At 45.4% G+C, this 18326-nt stretch overlaps 1 protein-coding gene across 3 annotated transcripts in view; it reads left to right on the forward strand.

Annotated features, from left to right (window-relative positions):
* The window catches only part of txndc11 (thioredoxin domain containing 11), a 103828-nt gene that overhangs the window by 79610 nt on the left and 5892 nt on the right, over window positions 1-18326 (forward strand). For all 3 annotated transcript variants that reach the window (XM_078240756.1, XM_078240758.1, XM_078240757.1), the window contains 2 exons: window positions 4438-4550; window positions 6941-7021. In XM_078240756.1, coding sequence (XP_078096882.1) covers window positions 4438-4550; window positions 6941-7021 — 194 coding nt within the window. The remainder of the gene's footprint in view (window positions 1-4437; window positions 4551-6940; window positions 7022-18326) is intronic.

An 18326-nucleotide genomic window follows, 5' to 3' on the forward strand; every position in this document is an offset into this window, starting at 1 on the left:
CTCAAACCATCAAGTCCTGGTAGAATCCAAGTAAATCTTTTCTGTACTCTTTCTAATTTATTAATATCCTTTCTATAATAGGGTGACCAGAACTGTACACAGTTTTGAGATGTTGTCGGAGAAGTTAGGGAGTTTTCTGGGCCCTAAGGGGAGGGTGCCACCCCCACTAGTCAGGATGATGGAGGGTTCCCCTGCCTCCTTCCCTGTCTGATATTGAACTTTGTTCACTTTTGAGTTTCTCCCTCACCCTGATCTCTCATCCATCCACCAGCCTAAAAATTGAGACTGGACGGGAAAAGGCTATTAAGGACGTTTATCGGGGCAAGGGCGGGCTTCCCACCCAAGGCCCCACCTATCCCAGCATGAAATCCTTACCCCCTCCAGCTCAGGATCCACTGAGAGGGGGGAGCATAAAATTCAGGCCTGTATCTGGAGCCCAGTTTTTACTTTGATGTCTACATAGCCATTGGAGAGTAAAAGAAGCAAGACCCCTGGTTACTTGGGATTCTTTTTTCCCTGCCACCCTCCTGCTGATACTGAGGCCAACTTTATTGCTCAATGTTTGGCTATATTGAGGAGTTTGGAGCAGATACAAGTCCACCATTAAACTGTTCTATTTATTTGTTAAACTATCAGACTGCATGATTCCCTTGTGTCCTCAAAGGGGGAGTTAATGCTATGGTACAATTCTGGCAGCCCATTGGTATCCCAAATGACCATTTAAATCCTGTTTTCAACCTAGATGCGTTAGCTTTTCCACCAGACTTGTCGTCACTGCTGAGCTTAATCTTGTTCTCACCTGATTTCCACGCCCCACAGTTTCCTGAATTGGCCACAGTTGGGAGAGTGTGTGAGAGTGGCAATCCTGGCACACTTCATTCTTGTTCCCTCACTCCCTAACCTGAGGCTTCTGAAACGTAATTGTAACACCCTATCTAATGGTTGACTTAATACACACTGGGAATTGAACCTTCAGGTCTATTACCCTTACGCACACTATCTAATTAATTGTTGCTATTTTTGCAAACAAATATATTATGTGCAACCACCACAACCTCTGTGTTTCTCCCTTGTTCATTCCTTTGTTTAAAGTTGCTGTAAGAGGCAGCTGCTTCATGCGAAATTCCTCTTCGGTGACCTGGTTAGGTGATGAGGGCTGTGGCAAGATTTAGTCATTCCATAGAACAGGACTGCACAAGTCTGGCTTTGAGCAGTTATGAAGCATAAAGTGCAGAGACAGATATTAGCTAAAAGGAGCTGGTATGTCTTGTTGATTTTTTTTTGCCCTAGTCACTACAGCACAAAAGGTGGCCATTTGACCCATTAAGCCCCTGCTGGCTCTCTGTAGTCCCATTCACCCATTGTGTAGATTCACATGGCAAATCTTGTTTTGAGTATAGCCTGTCTTTTGTAAACATGCTGGGAATGCTGTTCTTAAGTTGAGCATATTTTAGTTCTGATGTCATGTAGGAGGTGCTTCTTTGGGTTTTTTTTGTTCTTGTTGGATTTGGAAAAATCAGTAACATTTGTTTATATGTTTTTGATTTGATTTATTATTGTCGCGTATTAGTTTACAGTGAAAAGTGTTGTTTCTTGCGCGCTATACAGACAAAGCAGACTGTACTTAGAGAAGGAAAGGAGAGAGCGCAGAATGTAGTGTTACAGTCATAGCTAGGATGTAGAGAAAGATCAACTTAATGCGAGGTAGGTCCATTCAAAAGTCTGATGGCAGCAGGGAAGAAGCTGTTCTTGAGTCGGTTGGTACGCGACCTCAGACTTTTGTATCTTTTTCCTGATGGAAGAAGGTGGAAGAGAGAATGTCCGGGGTGCGTGGGGTCCTCGATTATGCTGGCTGCTTTTCTGAAGCAGCGGCAAGTGTAGACAGAGTCGATGGATGGGAGACTGGATTGCGTGATGGACTGAGCTTTGCTCACGACCCTTTGTGGCTTTTGCAGTCTTGGACAGAGTAGGAACCATACTAAGCTATGATACAATGAGAAAGAATGCTTTCTATGGTGCATCTGTAAAAGTTGGTCAGAGTCATAACTAATTTCCTTAGCCTTCTGAGAAAGTAGAGGCGTTGGTGGGCTTTCTTAACTACAGCGTTGGCATGGGGGGACCAGGACAGGTTGTTGGTGATTTGGACACCTAAAAACTTGAAGCTCTCGGTCATTTCCACTTCGTCCCGATTGATGTAGACAGGGGCATGTCCTCCACTATGCTCCTTGTTCTGTAAAAAAAAACTGGGCGGCACGGTAGCACAGTGGTTAGCACTGCTGCTTCACAGCTCCAGGGACCTGGGTTCGATTCCTGGCTTGGGTCACTGTCTGTGTGGAGTTTGCACATTCTCCTCGTGTCTGCGTGGGTTTCCTCCGGGTGCTCCGGTTTCCTCCCACAGTCCAAAGATGTGCGGGTTAGGTTGATTGGCCATGCTAAAATTGCCCTTAGTGTCCTGGGATGCATAGGTTAGAGGGATTAGTGGGTAAATATATGGGGGTAGGGCCTGGGTGGGATTGTGGTCGGTGCAGACTCGATGGGCCGAATGGCCTCTTTCTGTGCTGTAGGGATTCTAAGATTCTAAGATTCTAAGGTCAGGAGGCATCTGTGGAGAGAAACAGAGTTGACGTTTCAGGCTGTTAACCTTTCATCAGCCGTTTGCTTTATTAGTGGCGGTAGTTGTAGTTCCTGTCTAGTTTGCATGCACAATCATTGCAGACAGCTATGCAGACATCAATACATAAACTGTTCAGTTTTCTGAATCCGTGGTATTCTTTCAGCAACTAGTAAGTTTTGCCCTGATGGGTCACAGTGGAAAATGTCTCCTATTTATCTCAATACTTATTTCAAACCTTGATGGTTTAGCCACTCTTTTTACTATCCTGTGGGCATTGTCTTAACTAGCTGAAGCATAATAAAACTTGTTCATCGTGACCATTTGTGGAAAAGGGGTCTGGGAGGTAAACAACACTTTATTAAATGGAAATATTTTCAAAATGCAGGTTTGAAAAGCATAAATTTTCTAAAGTCATTTTAAAGCGCATGGGGACCATGATTCTGTTTTTGTTTTTAATCAGTAAAATGAAAGCCTCGGAAATTCCTCTCCACCCACCTCTCCGCCTGCTTTAGGCTTTGGGGTGGCACGGCTGCACAGTGGTTAGCACTGCTGCCTCACAGAACCAGGGACCTGGGTTCAATCCCCAGCTTGGGTCACTGTCTGTGTGGAGTCTGCATGTCCTCCCCGCGTCTGCGTGGGTTTCCTCCGGGTGCTCCGGTTTCCCCCCACAATCCGAAAGAGGTGCTGGTTAGGTGCATTGGCCATGCTAAATTCTCCCTCGGTGTCCCCGAACAGGTGCCGGAATGTGGCGACTAGAGGATTTTCACAGTAACTTCATTGCGGTGTTAGTGTAAACCTATTTGTGACACTGATAAAACAAACATAAAACTTAACCTTAAACTAGATGATCAATATTTGTCCAGGAAACTAATTAGACCTTCTAAACACCACCTCGTATGTTCCCTATCTTGTATAAGACCTGGTTTTTTTCTCAATGACAACCTGATCTAGTTCATGCTGGAAGGCACACAGAGAACCTCTGTTTGCCACTTTAGCCAGTAACCTGTTCACGGGGTCTGCTTTTGAATTGTGCTGAAGTTGCATTCTTTAAAAAGTGTTTGTTTTTAGCTTTCTGACCACAAAGTATTACTGGAACACCAAAGTGAATTTTAAAGTCAGCTTACTTAAATCTGGCAGCCATACATTTAAATGGTATTTTTCACTTTTTTTTTCAAACTTCTTCCTTTTGAATGGGTAGCTAAAAGCAGGTCATTGAAACATGTAATTGGGTTAAAAGAAATTGTCTTGTGAGGCACTAATTACCGCTATAAAAATCTCCATCTCAAATCAAGAATTGGGGGACAAAACAATGCTGTTTGCTATTGGTAGCAAAATTATAAATATGTGTAAAAGTGCAATAAGTTTTCGGAGGTAGAAGTCCCTTCACTAAAATCCCTTTAATTACAATTCCAACAGGAGTACACGGAGTGCTATCAGTCAGCCGTCTACCTTCGGGAGTGCCAGAGGAACTGACACTCCCGGTTAAATACAAGGAAAAGACTCCCTGATTGGCCCATCAATTGACTCCTTAATCAGGGAGTTCCTACTCCAGTCAGCCAACCTCAATGGCCTGATTGAAGTCATTACAAAAAGAAAATGCTAACAGCAGATACTTTCATCAACCCATGTTCGCTTATGTACAGCGTCAAATTAGCATGGTTTAGTTAAAGAAAAAGCTGCATTGAACGTGGGGAACAGTCGCTCTTCCTTCCCCCAATGGTCCAAACAAATAGGTAGACACAAGGCAACATAATCATATTGTCTTGGTTTAAGTCTTTGGATTATACTGTGCTGACTTGTTGCCATACTGTTTTCTCTTGCAGAATGTCTTGCTACTCTACTACACTCAATGGTGTGGATTTTGCACTGCTCTCAATCATGTGTTTATTCAGGTTGCCCGTCTCTTCCATGCCAACGATGGCATCGTAATAGCCAGGTAAGAAGTACTTGCAGTTGTTTCAGAACAACATTTTGTACATTTCCCTGCCCTGCTTTTCTTTTGCCTATTTGTGTCTTGCTGCCTGTTTCCCGCAATACGCCTACTCCAGCATCATCACTGCTTCCAAAATATCCTGTCGCCTTATTCTAGTCAGTCTGTTTGATCAGCATTAATGAAATACATATAAACTATTTGTGAGACAAGTAATCCCAGACTTCTATCGAGTCTTGTTTTATACAAACTTGTGTTACACAAATTTGTTTTTTTTGTGTGTGTTATATTCCATTTCTTTCTTTGTGAGCTTCCTCCTGAGATGTTATGTATTGGCAACGGGATAGGGCCAGAAAGCCTATACGTTTTGCCCTCTTTGGCGAGATGTCTTCTTTAATTTGGTCTTTGGCAGACCAGCTATAAGACCATAAGCTATAAGATTGGGGCGGCAAGGTAGCACAGTGGTTAGCACTGCTGCTTCACAGCTCCAGGGACCTGGGTTCGATTCCTGGCTTGGATCACTGTCTGTGTGGAGTTTGCACATTCTCCTCGTGTCTGCGTGGGTTTCCTCCGGGTGCTCCGGTTTCCTCCCACAGTCCAAAGATGTGCGGGTTAGGTTGATTGGCCATGCTAAAATTGCCCTTAGTGTCCTGGGATGCGTAGGTTAGAGGGATTAGTGGGTAAATATGTAGGGATATGGGGGTAGGGCCTGGGTGGGATTGTGGTCGGTGCAGACTCGGTGGGCCGAATGGCCTCTTTCTGCACTGTAGGGTTTCTGTGCTCTGTGATGTCTCAAAACTGTAACATGAAGGTCATTTATTTCTCGAAGTTATGATAATCTTTAAAGGTGAAACTAACTTTAATATTTTGGGATGGGTGTGGGGTGGAGCATTGGAGAGGGGAAGAGGTTAGAGTTCTCTAATTTTGTCATGCTGAAAGGGGAGGCATTGGCCTCCTGGTATTATCGCCAGACTATTAATCCAGAAACTCAGCTAATGTTCTGGGGACCCAGGTTTGAATCCCGCCACAGTAGATGGTGGAATTTGAATTCAATAAAAAATATCTGGAATTAATCTACTGATGACTATGAAACCATTGTCCACTGTCAGAAAAACCCTACAGGATACCTGTCATCCTTACCTAGCATGGCCTACATGTGACTCCAGAGCCACAGCAATGTGGTTGACTCTCAACTGCCCTTGGGCAACTAGGGATGGGCTATAAATGCTGGCCAGCCAACGACGCCCATGTCCCATGAATTAATTTTTTTAAAAAGCACTCACTGGAACCCAAGAAGACGGTGAGTTTAAGCTAACTCTGGAGATTGAGCATGTAAGCTAGTCTAGCTACCAGTACGGTATGAGGAAGTGCTACATTTCTCATGTGTTGCGTTTCAAGTGAGCTGGTAAACAAAGGCCTGCCTGCATTTTCAGCCAGACTTTAAAAGTCCCAATGACATTGTGTGTTTTCTGTTCAACATTCCCTGCCTGCTCCAACTGATTAACTAGTCCTTTGGGCCCTGGCTGACTTGGGTCTTCCTGTGAACAGAACAGCTGCTTCATTTTTCTATATAGCAACTGTTACACTTCACTGATTCACAGCAAGTGACGTGCATTAAGACATTTCTGAGGGATGTAATCAGGGCCATTGCAGGTGCAAATCATTTTCTTGTGCCTTGTTGGAGATGTTTAGTTACTATGGCTTTCCAGATTCTGTATACTCCATTTCCCAACTGAGGAGGATCTAGTTAAAATATTTAAAACCTATTGTAATAAATGTTTGAACTTGGAAAAACTTGTACAAGGGATCAGCATCTCGGATCGCCTGCTTAACCGTACAGAATCTGGCTCAATAGTTTAGATGACAGTTGATTACTTAGCAATACTTCACAGATCAGCCAGCAGGGCAATAATCATGCTATTTTTAGAACCAGCTATGTGAAGAACGTATGTTTTGTGGAACTCTGCACAGTGCCGGGACATTGTTTTAAGGCTGATTTATCATTTGGCAATCTCTTTTTGTTAAAGAGATTGTCTTGGCACTTTGAGATAAAGAATGTCAGAAATTGGTGAAATAAAACGTTTTGCTTTTTGTAACTTGCCAAAAGTTTGCAAAAAAGTATTTTTTTTCGAACTGCAAATGATCTGTAAGTCACTAACTTCCAGCAATACACGCCATCAAGGGATTTCGGAAACAAAACCTCTTGCAAAGAAGTGAAATGCATTGTATTGTACGGCTGCACATTTTTCCAGTCGCTACAAATGTATTCATCAATGTTATATAAATTCTTCAGCCACTTGTTCAGAAGGAAAATGGATCCTAATTTGCTTTTTTTTTAAGTGCTCTCTTTCCACAGGATTTGAAGCTCATTCACTAAGTTGCCCTTGTGCTTTCAGAATCAATGTTGCCAAAAACGACCTTCCGTGGGAGTATATGGTTGACCGATTTCCAACTGTTCTGTTTTTTCCCAGTAACAGGTGAGGTCTGGATAAATTACATGTATTTTTATTAAGGTTCGTTGCTTATCTTATGTACAAATTCTCCCAATTGTAATGGTCTGGGAGTTTGAGTTTACCACTTCTACGGCTTGTCCAAGTGCGATTGCCCAAACTATATCAAATTATAAGAACGTACGATCTAGGAGCAGGAGTCGGCCATTTGGCCCCTCGAGCCCGCTCTGCCATTCAATAAGATCATGGTTGTTCTTTTCGTGCACTCAGCTTCACTTACCCGCCCGCTCACCGTAACAAATTATGAACCTTCAGAGCTGCTTCTACTTCAAGAAAACTTCCTGCTAGTTTGGCCATCTAAACACTGGCTTCCATAAAGACCCTCAGGTAAACTTTCTGGTCCCGCCCACTGTAGAAATCGTTGTGGCAAACACAAAATAGGGCAGCACAGTGGTTAGCACTGCTGCCTCACAGCGCCAGGGTCCCGGGTTCGATTCTCCGCTTGGGTCACTGTCTGTGTGGAGTTTGCACGTTCTCCCCGTGTCTGCGTGGGTTTCCTCCGGGTGCTCCGGTTTCCTCCCACAGTCCGAAAGGCGTGCTGGTTAGTTAGGTGCATTGACCGTGCTAAATTCTCCCTCAGTGTACCCGAACAGGCGCCAGAGTGTGGCGACTAGGGGATTTTCACAGCAACTTCATTGCAGTGTTAATGTAAACCTACTTGTGACACTGATAAAATCAACTTCAACTTCAATTTGACGGGCCATTCAGGGCGGCATGGTGGCACAGTGGTTAGCACTGCTGCCTCACAGCGCCAGGGTCCCGGGTTCGATTCTCGGCTTGGGTCACTGTCTGTGTGGAGTTTGCATGTTCTCCCCGTGTCTGCGTGGGTTTCCTCCGGGTGCTCCAGTTTCCTGCACAATCCAAAGATGTGCGGGTTAGATGTATTGGCCATGGTAAATGTGTAGGGTTATGGGGATAGGGCAGGGGAGAGATAAGATACTGTCAGAGGGTCAGAGCAGACCTGATGGGCCGAATGGCCTCTTTGGCACTGTAGGGATTCTGATTTAAAGGTCCGTTGACCTCGGGTGGGAATTTCCAGCCTCTGGGTAGGCCCGACCAGAAAAATCCCGCCCCTTGGCTTTGATGTCATGGAGTACGGCGCTTGACTCAATATAAATACCGTTTGTTTCGCAACAGGGGCGAGCAAGTCTTCCGTACTGCCAGTCTGTGTTTCATTGGACTGAAAAACATAGTGCCCTCTTGCCTGCAGTTTCCTTTTTTATTAAATAAAACTTATTTTTTGATGGTAAGTGCCAGCAACCCCAAGAAGCATTGAATCAAAGAGGTTTTCATTTGATTTATTATTGTCACATGTATTAACATACACGAAAAGTATTGTTTCTTGCGTGCTATACAAAGCATACCGTTCATAAAGAAGGAAAGGAGTGAGTGGAGAATGTAGTATTACAGTCATAGCTGGGGTGTAGAGAAAGATCAACTTAATGCGAGGTAGGTCCATCCAAAAGTCTGACAGCAGCAGGGAAGAAGCTGTTCTTGAGTCGGTTGGTACGTGACCTCAGACTTTTGTATCTTTTTCCTGAAGGAAGAAGGTGGAAGAGAGAATGTCCGGGGTGCGTGGGATCCTTAGTTATGTTAGCTGCATTGCCGAGGCAGTGGGAAGTGTAGACGGAGTCGATGGATGAGAGACTGGTTTGCGTGATGGATTGGGCTACATTCACGACCTTTTGTAGTTCCTTGTGGTTGGGTTAATGCAGCCAGTTAAACTGACTTTAGTTGCTTGATAGGTTTTCTACTTCAACCAAGTCATTTGAGTTTTTACGCTGCTATTAATTTGGCTCCTTCACACCATCTGCCACATGAATGTTTCAAAACCAATTGTGCTTTTGTTGATGATTCCTTCACCTATTTTTAAATCAGGTTCCTTACCCAACATAAAAACCAAAAGCATGTCAATTGTGGTTTATTTGAACTGCTCTGTGTTTGCAGTATCTTGCAATGGTTCTCTCCCCCTCCAAATTAATATGTCAAAGAAAGTAAGAACTCGCATTTGTACATTGGCTTCACAACTTCAGGATGTTCCAAAGGGCTTCCAAGTCAATCAACTACTTTTGATGAGCAATTATCATCGGTGATATGATGTAGTTATTATATTGTTTCAACTGCAGAAAACCAATCAGGAGCTAGAATTACTCCTAGAATCATAGAAATCCCTACAGTGCAGAAGGAGGCCATTCGGCCCATTGAGCCTGCACTGACAACAATCCCACCCAGACCCTATCCCCGTAAACAACATATTTACCCTGTCGTCCCCCTGACACTAAGAGGCAATTTAGCACGGCCAATCAAGCTAACCCGCCCATCTTTGCATTTTGGGAGGAAACCGGAGCACTCGGAGGAAACCTGCGCAGACACGGGGCGAACGTGCAAACTCCACACAGACAGTGACCCAAAGTTGGAATCGAACCTGGGTCTCCGGCACTCTGAGGCAGCAGTGCTAACCACCGTGCAGCCCTACACTGTCAACTTTAGTACTTATGGCATTATGATGAATTAATTCATGGTTTGGTCTCCCAAGTTCTGTATTTCACACGGCCGATGAGGCAACATTTTGGCCTTTTGACTATTCACTAAGCAAGTGTGCAGCGCAGTAAACAGAATTAACAATTGGGCTGTACATGCAAACTCAGCATGAAGGTTTTTTTCAGTCACTAAGTTTGTCATAGCCACTTTTCAAACTGCAAGCATCATGTGCTATTTGTAACTTTGTGCAACTGTTCGTCACTCTGCACAGTCAGCGAGTACAATGTTGGTTGAAAATTGCTGACTTATTTTCTTCCCCCCCGCCATAAAAACAGGACTGCATAGTTGAATCTATGTGGAAGATTTCCAGCAAAAAATATTTAAAAGAAAACGCAGGTGTAAGAGAGTATAGTACACTATAATTATATCACCTTTCTCCTTTCAGTGTAATGCGTTGAATCTGACCAAGACAATGACAGGTAACTTGTTCCCAATGACCCTTTAAAACTAGCCATGAAAGGATATGGAACAACAGTCCAGATGATTATTCTTTCTGTGTTGGAAATTATCTGAACTCCAACCAGCATTTCATCACTGGCGTGAGTAGCAGAGATGTGCGGGTTAGGTGGATTGGCCATGCTGAATTGACCCTATAGTCAGGGGGATTAGCAGGACAAATGCGTGAGGTTACGGGAGTCGGGCCTGGATGGGATTGTGGTCGGTGCAGGCTCGATGGGCTGAATGGCTTCCTTCCGCCCTGTAGGGATTCTATGGTTCTATGATTTTGTTAGAGGGCTGTGGATACAAGCCAGCAACCTCTTCTCTGGTAAAGCATATTAAGACTGCACCCTACTGTTTGTAGCTTAAAGATGCATTTTAGGAAACCTTAACTGGGAGGTCCTGTGGCGCAGTGGGTAGCATCCTGCCTCTGAGCCCGGAAACTCTGGTTTGAGTCCCAGCCCAGGACTTGGCGGCCGAGGAAGGTGCATTCGTAACGCGGTCAAACAGGTTGAGTGTCAACGTGTAAATCCTTCCAAACACACCAACGGCTGGCGGTAAGAGCGGCAGAAACTCCTGCTCAGCCACGCTTGATGTGGAGTGGCGCCCCTCAAGCTACTCCTAGCCATCTGTTAGGAATTACTGACTATAAAAACAGATGAAAGTCTGCCTTAGTGCATTGCTGGATGCGGGAGGAGAATTAGGAAATGTTTCACTTAAAAGAAGCTGCAGAGCCTTTTAACAAAGGGGTGGGTGGGGCGGTGGGGGGGGGAGGGAGTCACCATAAGCTGACCAGTGGGAATCCTGATGCCCCACTGAATGGGGCATTGGACAAAAATCGGAATTCCTGTCTGGTGTGAGGGCTGTCGGGATTCACCCAACCTGCCCCGCCGGTCCCGATTGGGTTCCCGCCTTAGTACAGGTGGCAACCCGATTAAAATGCAAACCCGCTAACTGTAATACAATTAGTGCATTTGGCAGCCCATTCACTGCCCCCCCCACAATGCGCATACCGCTTCAATTCACGTGGCAGCACGGTGGCACAGTGGTTAGCACTGCTGCCTCACAGCGCCAGGGACCCAGGTTCAATTCCGGCTTCGGGTCACTGTCTGTGTGGAGTTTGCATGTTCTCCCCGTGTCTCCGGTTTCCTCCCACATTCCAAAGATGTGCAGGTTCGGTGGATTGGCCGTGCTAAATTGCCCATTAGTGTCAGGGGGATAAGCAGGGTAAGTACGTGGGGTTATGGGAAGGGGGCCTGGGTGGAATTGTTGTCGGTGCAGGCTCGATGGGTCGAATGGCTTCCGTCTGTACTGTAGGGATACTACTATGCTGTGGTTCTCCAGTGGGAAATCCACTGGCCGGGCATTGATTCCGGTAATGACCAGTGTGGACCTGGCGGGCTGCACCCGAAGGGTCAAGGGGAGCGCCACCAACAACAAAGACTGATTGACAGCTGAGGTTTGTTAAAGGGATTAAGTGGTTTCACTTCCTCTCGTGCATTGAGTTCACCATTACATTGTGGGGGGGCTGTTTCCGAATGTGGAGATCAGACTGTCCTTTAAAAATGGTGCCCCAATCTCTGAACAGCGGGGCTGGCCAGTGGGTTCCCTGGGATGGGCTCATTTTTATCTTTAGGGTGGGTGAATTCCACCTGACAGACGCTGCGGGAATCCCTTCTGTTTTCCCTTTACTGTGGGCACTTAGTCCTGATTCGAGTGAATCACGGCCAGTGTCTCATGTATATTGTATTTTGTGAATGGGTTTTCACTATCTTTTTGGAACCCAGTCAGTACATTACTCAAGGTCAGTCTGAGGTGACTGGTACTCCACTTCCTCATGTGAGAGAAAAGTGTCCCTTTAGCCTCTGCTTGTCACCTTCCGATGAAATAATATAGCAATTGTCTTATCACAAATTCACACTGCGGAGAGACATAATTAGACATGGTTAGCACTGTTGCCTCATTAGCGCCAGGGACCCGGATTTGATTACAGGCTCGGGTGACTGTCTGTAGGGAGATTGTACGTTCTCCCCATGCCTGCGTGGGTTTCCTTCCACAGTCCAAAGATGTGTAGATTAGGTGGATTGGCCATGCTAAATTGCCCCTTAGTGTCCAAAGATGTGTAGGTTAGGGGAATTAGTGGGGCAAATATGTGGGGTTACGGTGATAGGACAGTAGGGTGGGCCTGGTTAAGATGCTGCGTCAGAGAGTTGGTGCAGACTTGATGGTCTCTTTCTGCACTGTAGGGATCCTATGATGATGGATCTCTTTCCTTTTGCATTATTAGGCATGAGTCATGGGGTCATACAGAACAGAAACAGGCCCTTCAACCCACCATGTCTGTGCCAACCACCAAATACCAATCCATACTAATCCCATTTACCAGCACTTGGCAGCCTACTATGCCTTGGCGATTTTTAAGTGTTCGTCCAAATGCTTCTTAATCGTTGTGAGAGTACCTGTCTCCACCACCCTCTTTGGCATCGTATTCCATATTTCCACCACCCTCTGGGTGGAAAACAATTCCTCAGATCCTCTCTCAATCACTTACCCCTCACTTTAAACCTATGCCCTCTGGTCTTAGACACCTCTGCCTTGGGGAAACAATTCTTATGATCTACCTTATCTATGTCTCTGATAGTTTGTATACTTTATCAGATCCCACCTCAGCTCCAGGGAAAACAAACCCAGCCTATCCAGTTATGGTCACTATTCCCTAAATGCTTGTCCACTGACACTTTCACCACTTGCCCGACTTCATTTCCTAGGATTAGGTGTAGCACTTCCCCATCCTTAGTAGGACTATCTACGTACAGGCGCAAAAAACTCTCCTGGATGCACTTTGAAAGTTCTACCCCTTCTAATACTTTGATACGAAGGCGATTTCAGTTAATATTGGCGAAGTTGAAATCCCCTACTACTATAACCCTATTCCTTCCCTGTGATATCTGCTCCTCTATCTCCCTCTGACTGTTGGGAAGCCTGTAGTATAATCCCAGCAAAATGGTCGTCCCTTTTTTTAATTTCTAAGATTCACCCACATAGCCTCATTCTAAGACATCCTCTCTTGTTATCACAGTTATGGTCTCTTCTTTCAATAATGCAATGCCCCCTCCTCTCTTACATCCCCCCATCATGCCTGAAGCTTCTATATCCTGCAATGTTGCATTGCCAGTTCTGCCCTTCTTTCCCAATGTCTCAGGGATTGCAACATATTGCAATGTGCTGATCAACGCTCTAAGTTCATCTGCCTTACCATACAGGCCCCTTGCATTTAAATAAATGTAATCCAACCTTCCAATCCTCCCATGTGGCTTATCATACCCATGTCTTCCCTGCCTGCTGGACTGACCTAGTTTTATTTCTATATTTGGCTGAACCTCATACTCCCAACTATATATCGACTCTGTCCCATCCCTCTGCCAAATTAGTTTAAAGCCTCTCCAAGGGCACCAGCAAACCTCCCAGCAAGGATATTGGACCCATTCTGGTTAGGTGAGGTGCAACCCACCAGCCTGTATGGGTCCCACCTACCCCAGAAACTGTCCCAATGATCCCAAAATCTAAAGCTCTCCCTATTACATATACCATCCCTTTAGCCACACATTCATCTGACCTATCTTCCTATTCCTGTACTCGGTGGTGCGTGGCACCGGAAGTAATACAGGGATTACACCCTTAGAATTCCTGCTTTTTAATCTACTACCTAACTCCTTAAATTCCTGTTGCAGGACCTCATCCCGTTTTCAACCCATGTCGTTGGTACTGACATGTACCATAACAAAGAACAAGAACAAAGAACAATACAGCACAGGAACAGGCCCTTCGGCCCTCCAACCCGCGCCGCTCCCCGGTCCAGGATTGAATCCTGAATCCAGGATCCCCGCCCAATTTTCCAGCCTATCTACATACCAATATCCTATCCACCGAGCTGTCCCTCACAGCTACGATGCTTTGTTCATTACAACCTATTAACTCACCCCCACCCCCCCATTCCAGACCATGTGATCTCCAGGGAGAGGCGAAAACCCAGAGTGAAAAACCCCAGGGCCAATATGGGGAAAAAAAAAATCTGGGAAATTCCTCTCCGACCCCCTGAGGCGATCGAAACGAGTCCAGGAGATCACAATGGCCCTGATCGGAAAATGCTTCCCAACCCTAGTCATTTCCACTTCCACGAACACCATATGAATTCCCTGCCCCCGAGACAGGTTCCCAACTATCCACAGTCTCGCTCTGTACTGGCACCAGCAAGATGATCATAGAATGAAGCCTTGAAACGAGAAACAAGGAACAATTAGCCCGCGCCGCTCCCTGGTCCAAACTAGACCACTCTTTTGTATCCCTCCATTCCCACTCCGTTCATATAGCTGTCTAGATAAGTCTTAAACGTTCCCAGTGTGTCCGCCTCCACCACCTTGCCCGGCAACACATTCCAGGCCCCCACGACCCTCTGGCTGTTCACCCTCCCTCTTCACAATGCCCTGCAGCCGCTCTGAGACATCTTTGACCCTGGTACCAGGGAGACAACATACCATTTGGCAGTCTTGCAATATGGAATACGATGCCAAAGAGGGTGGTGGAGGCAGGTACTCTCACAACAATTAAGAAGCATCTGGATGAGCACTTAAAAATCGCCAAGGCATAGTAGGCTGCCAAGTGCTGGTAAATGGGATTAGTATAGATTGGTATTTGATGGTTGGCACAGAAGGGCCACTCAAGTCCCCTATCACAAAAGTTTTTCCTCCCCGGCTGTGCAGCAGAGCCAACCGGGGTGCCACAAACTTGGCTGTTGCTGCTTTCCCCCCCCCAAGAGACCATTCCACCTCCCCCCTCCAATGGTATCCAACATGCTATATCTGTTTGAGAGGGGAATGACCACAGGGTACCCCTGCACTACCTGCCTACGCCTGCTACTCTTCCTGGTAGTCACCCAACACTTTTCCACCTGTGCAGCCATTGCTTGTGGTGTAACCATCTCGCTAAACGTGCTATCCACGGTGTCCTCAGCATCACGGATGTTCCACACTGAGTCCATCCATTCTATTTTGATTGCAGCAACGAAGGGGGCAGGGGGATTAATAATGTAATCAACCAAATACACTGCGGTAAAGTATTTCTTGAGGATTATCCATATTTTATTTATTTAACAAAATTTCCGTCGGACTGTTCGTAACTTGGAAAATAAGTGAGGTGGAGGAGAGAAGAAAATGCTACGAGTACACAATTTGTACATCATTAACAAGTTAAATTGGCTGTGAAATGCAAACTCAGCCCCTGGGATCCATTTCTAGAATTGAAAATCAGGAAGTTTGTGTTCAAATTCTTTAGAATCTTCCTTCGAGGTCATTTAAAAGTAATGTGTACAATTCTGGATATGAAAATTGGATGAGCGACAGGAGACATGAGTGGTGAAAGGAAAGCAAAAATCTCAGCAGGTCTGACAGCATCTGTGGAGGGTGAATGGAGCCAACATTTCGAGTCAGGATGATTTGATTTGATTTATTATTGTCACATGTATTGGTGTGCAGTGAAAAGTATTGTTTCTTACACGCTACACAGACAAAGCATACCATTCATAGAGAAGGAAAGGAGAGAGTGCAGAATGTAGTGTTACAGTCATAGCTAGGGTGTGGAGGAAGATCAACTTGATGCGAGGTAGGTCCATTCAAAAGTCTGATGGCAGCAGTGAAGAAGCTGTTCTTGAGTCGATTGGTACGTGACCTCAGACTTTTGTATCTTTTACCCGACGGAAGAAGGTGGAAGGGAGTATGTCTGGGGTCCTTAATAATTAATGACCCTTTGTCAGAGCTCCACATTAGTGCTGTTTTTCAAACTGGAGGAAGGTATACAGTCCAGTTCCCCAGGGATTAGCGATGGGGCTCCGGCTTTTCCTGATGTATACTGTTGACATAGGCATGGGTGTACAGGACACAGTTTTAAAATTTGCGGATGATGCAAAACTTGGAAGCATTGTGAGCTATGAGGAGACTATTGATAAATGTCAAGAGGACGTGTGCAGGCTGTTTGAGCGGGTGGACAAGTGGCAAATGAACTTGAAAGCAGGGAGGTGGTCAGTGACTCATTTTTGGTAGGAAGAGCAAAGAGGAGCAATATGAAATAAAAGGTACAATTCTAAAGCGAAGTGCGAGCGGAGAGGTTTCGGGGGTATTTGTGCAGGAGTCTTTAATGGTGGCAGGGCAGATTGAGAAAGTGGTTGGTAAAATATGTGGGATCCTGAGCTTTAGCAATAGGAAGTTATGATTAAACCCCATAAAGCACTGCTTTGGGCTCAACTACAGTGTTGTGTCCAGTTCTGTGTACACGTTTTGGAAAGATTTGTGAAAGCATTGATGAGGGTACAGAAAAATTCATGAGAATGGTTCCAGAATTCTGGATAGATTGAAGAGGCTCGGGCTGTTCTTCTCGGAGGAGGTTGATAACGCTGTTCAAATTTATGAGCAGTCTGGGTAGAGTAAATAGGGCAAAACTATCCCTGTTAATTTATTTATTTACCAGTGGCACAAGTAGGCTTACATTAACTGCAATGAAGTTACTGTGAAAATCCCCGAGTCGCCACACTCCGGCCCCTGTTCGGGTACACTGAGGGAAAAGTTAGCACGGCCAATGCACCTAACCAGCCCGTCTTTCGGACTGTGGGATGCAGGGAGAATGTGCAAACTCCGCACAGACAGTGACCCAAGCTGGGAATCAAACCAGCTGTGCGGCAACAGTGCTAACCACTGTGCTACCGTGCCATCCATGTTGGCAGAAGAATTGAGAATCAAAGGATATCAATTGAAGGAAATTAACAAAAGAAGCAACAGTGACTTGAGGCAAGACTTTTTATGCAGTCAGTGGTTAGGATCCCGAATGCACTGCTTGAGAACGTAATGGAGGCAGATTCAGTCGTAGCTTTCAAAAGGGATTTGGATCATTACCGGAAGAAAAATTTGCAAGGTTAAAGGGGGTGAGTTGCACTTGCAGAAAACCAGCACATGCATGACGGGCCGAATGGCGGCCTCCCTCTGCTGTAAACATTCTATGATTCTGGTCTCCCTTTTGACACCGAGATGCTGGAGAAATGCAGAAGAAGATTCTTGTAAGGCTGATGCCAGAACTGGGAGGTTACCTCGGGGATAACCGAACCTAATAGGGGTGTTTAAAATTATGAAAGAGTTTGATATGATGGATGCATGAAACTTATTTCCAGTTGTGGGAGAGATGAAAACTGGGTGTCATAAAAAATAGAATAATTGCTAATAAATCCAGGCAGGTTTCAGGAGAAACTTCTTTATTCAAAGTAGTTAGAATGTGGTACTTACTAATGAACACAATAGGTGCATTTTGAAGGGAAAAGAGATAAACCCATGAGGGCAAAAGAAATAGAAGAATATGCAGATAGGGTTAGATGGGGCGACACGGTGGCACAGTGGTTAGCTCTGTTGTCTCTCAGCTCCAGGGACCTGGGTTCGATTCCCGGCTTGGGTTGCTGTCTGTGCGGAGTCTGCACGTTCTCCCCGTGTGCCCGGGTGCTCTGGTTTCCTCCCGCAAAGATGTGCAAGTTAGGTGGATTGGCCAGGCTAAATTGCCCCTTAGTGTCCCGGGGATGCGTAGGTTAGAGGGATTAGCTGGGTAAATATGTGGGGTTACAGGGATAGGATCTGGGCGGGATTGTTGTCGGTGCAGACTCGATGGGCCAAATGGCCTCCTCCTGCATTGTAGGGATTCTATGATTGTTCTATGAAGTAGGCTGGGAGGAGGTTCATGTGAAGCATAAACACTGACATAGATCAGTTAGTGTATCTGGCCAAAACTTAATAGTCACCAGGAAGTATACACAAACATGAATGATGTATCGCTAATGGGGAAAGTTAGTGGAAAATAAATTGGCAGTTTTGTTCCTTTTCAAAAGCACATTTTCCATGAACCCTACTTATCTTTAGTGGGGTGTATTTTCTTTGAAGAGTGCCTTTTTGGGAAATGGCATTAATTACTTACATACAGTTTCTGCAGTGTCGTGTCCTTAGACAGAATCGGAAGAAATCTTTTCCGAGTTGGTTACTGTTTTGCTGTGTGTTCAGGCTGTAGACGGGGATTGAAGGGATTGGCCATTCTCCCAAAGTATGCTGCTTGAGTCTTTAGTTTCTCTAAAGCATTACTCTTCATTTACAGCAAGTATTTACACATTTGGACCTCAACACGTGGGTGGAGCTTTTCCTCCTTCCAGAGCGCACTCAGTCATGTGACCTAGCATCATGTGTGCTGCTTGTCGTTAACCCTTTATAGTCAA

The sequence above is a fragment of the Mustelus asterias genome, chromosome 23, assembly GCF_964213995.1.
Source record: "Mustelus asterias chromosome 23, sMusAst1.hap1.1, whole genome shotgun sequence".
NCBI classification, from domain to species: Eukaryota; Metazoa; Chordata; class Chondrichthyes; order Carcharhiniformes; family Triakidae; genus Mustelus; species Mustelus asterias.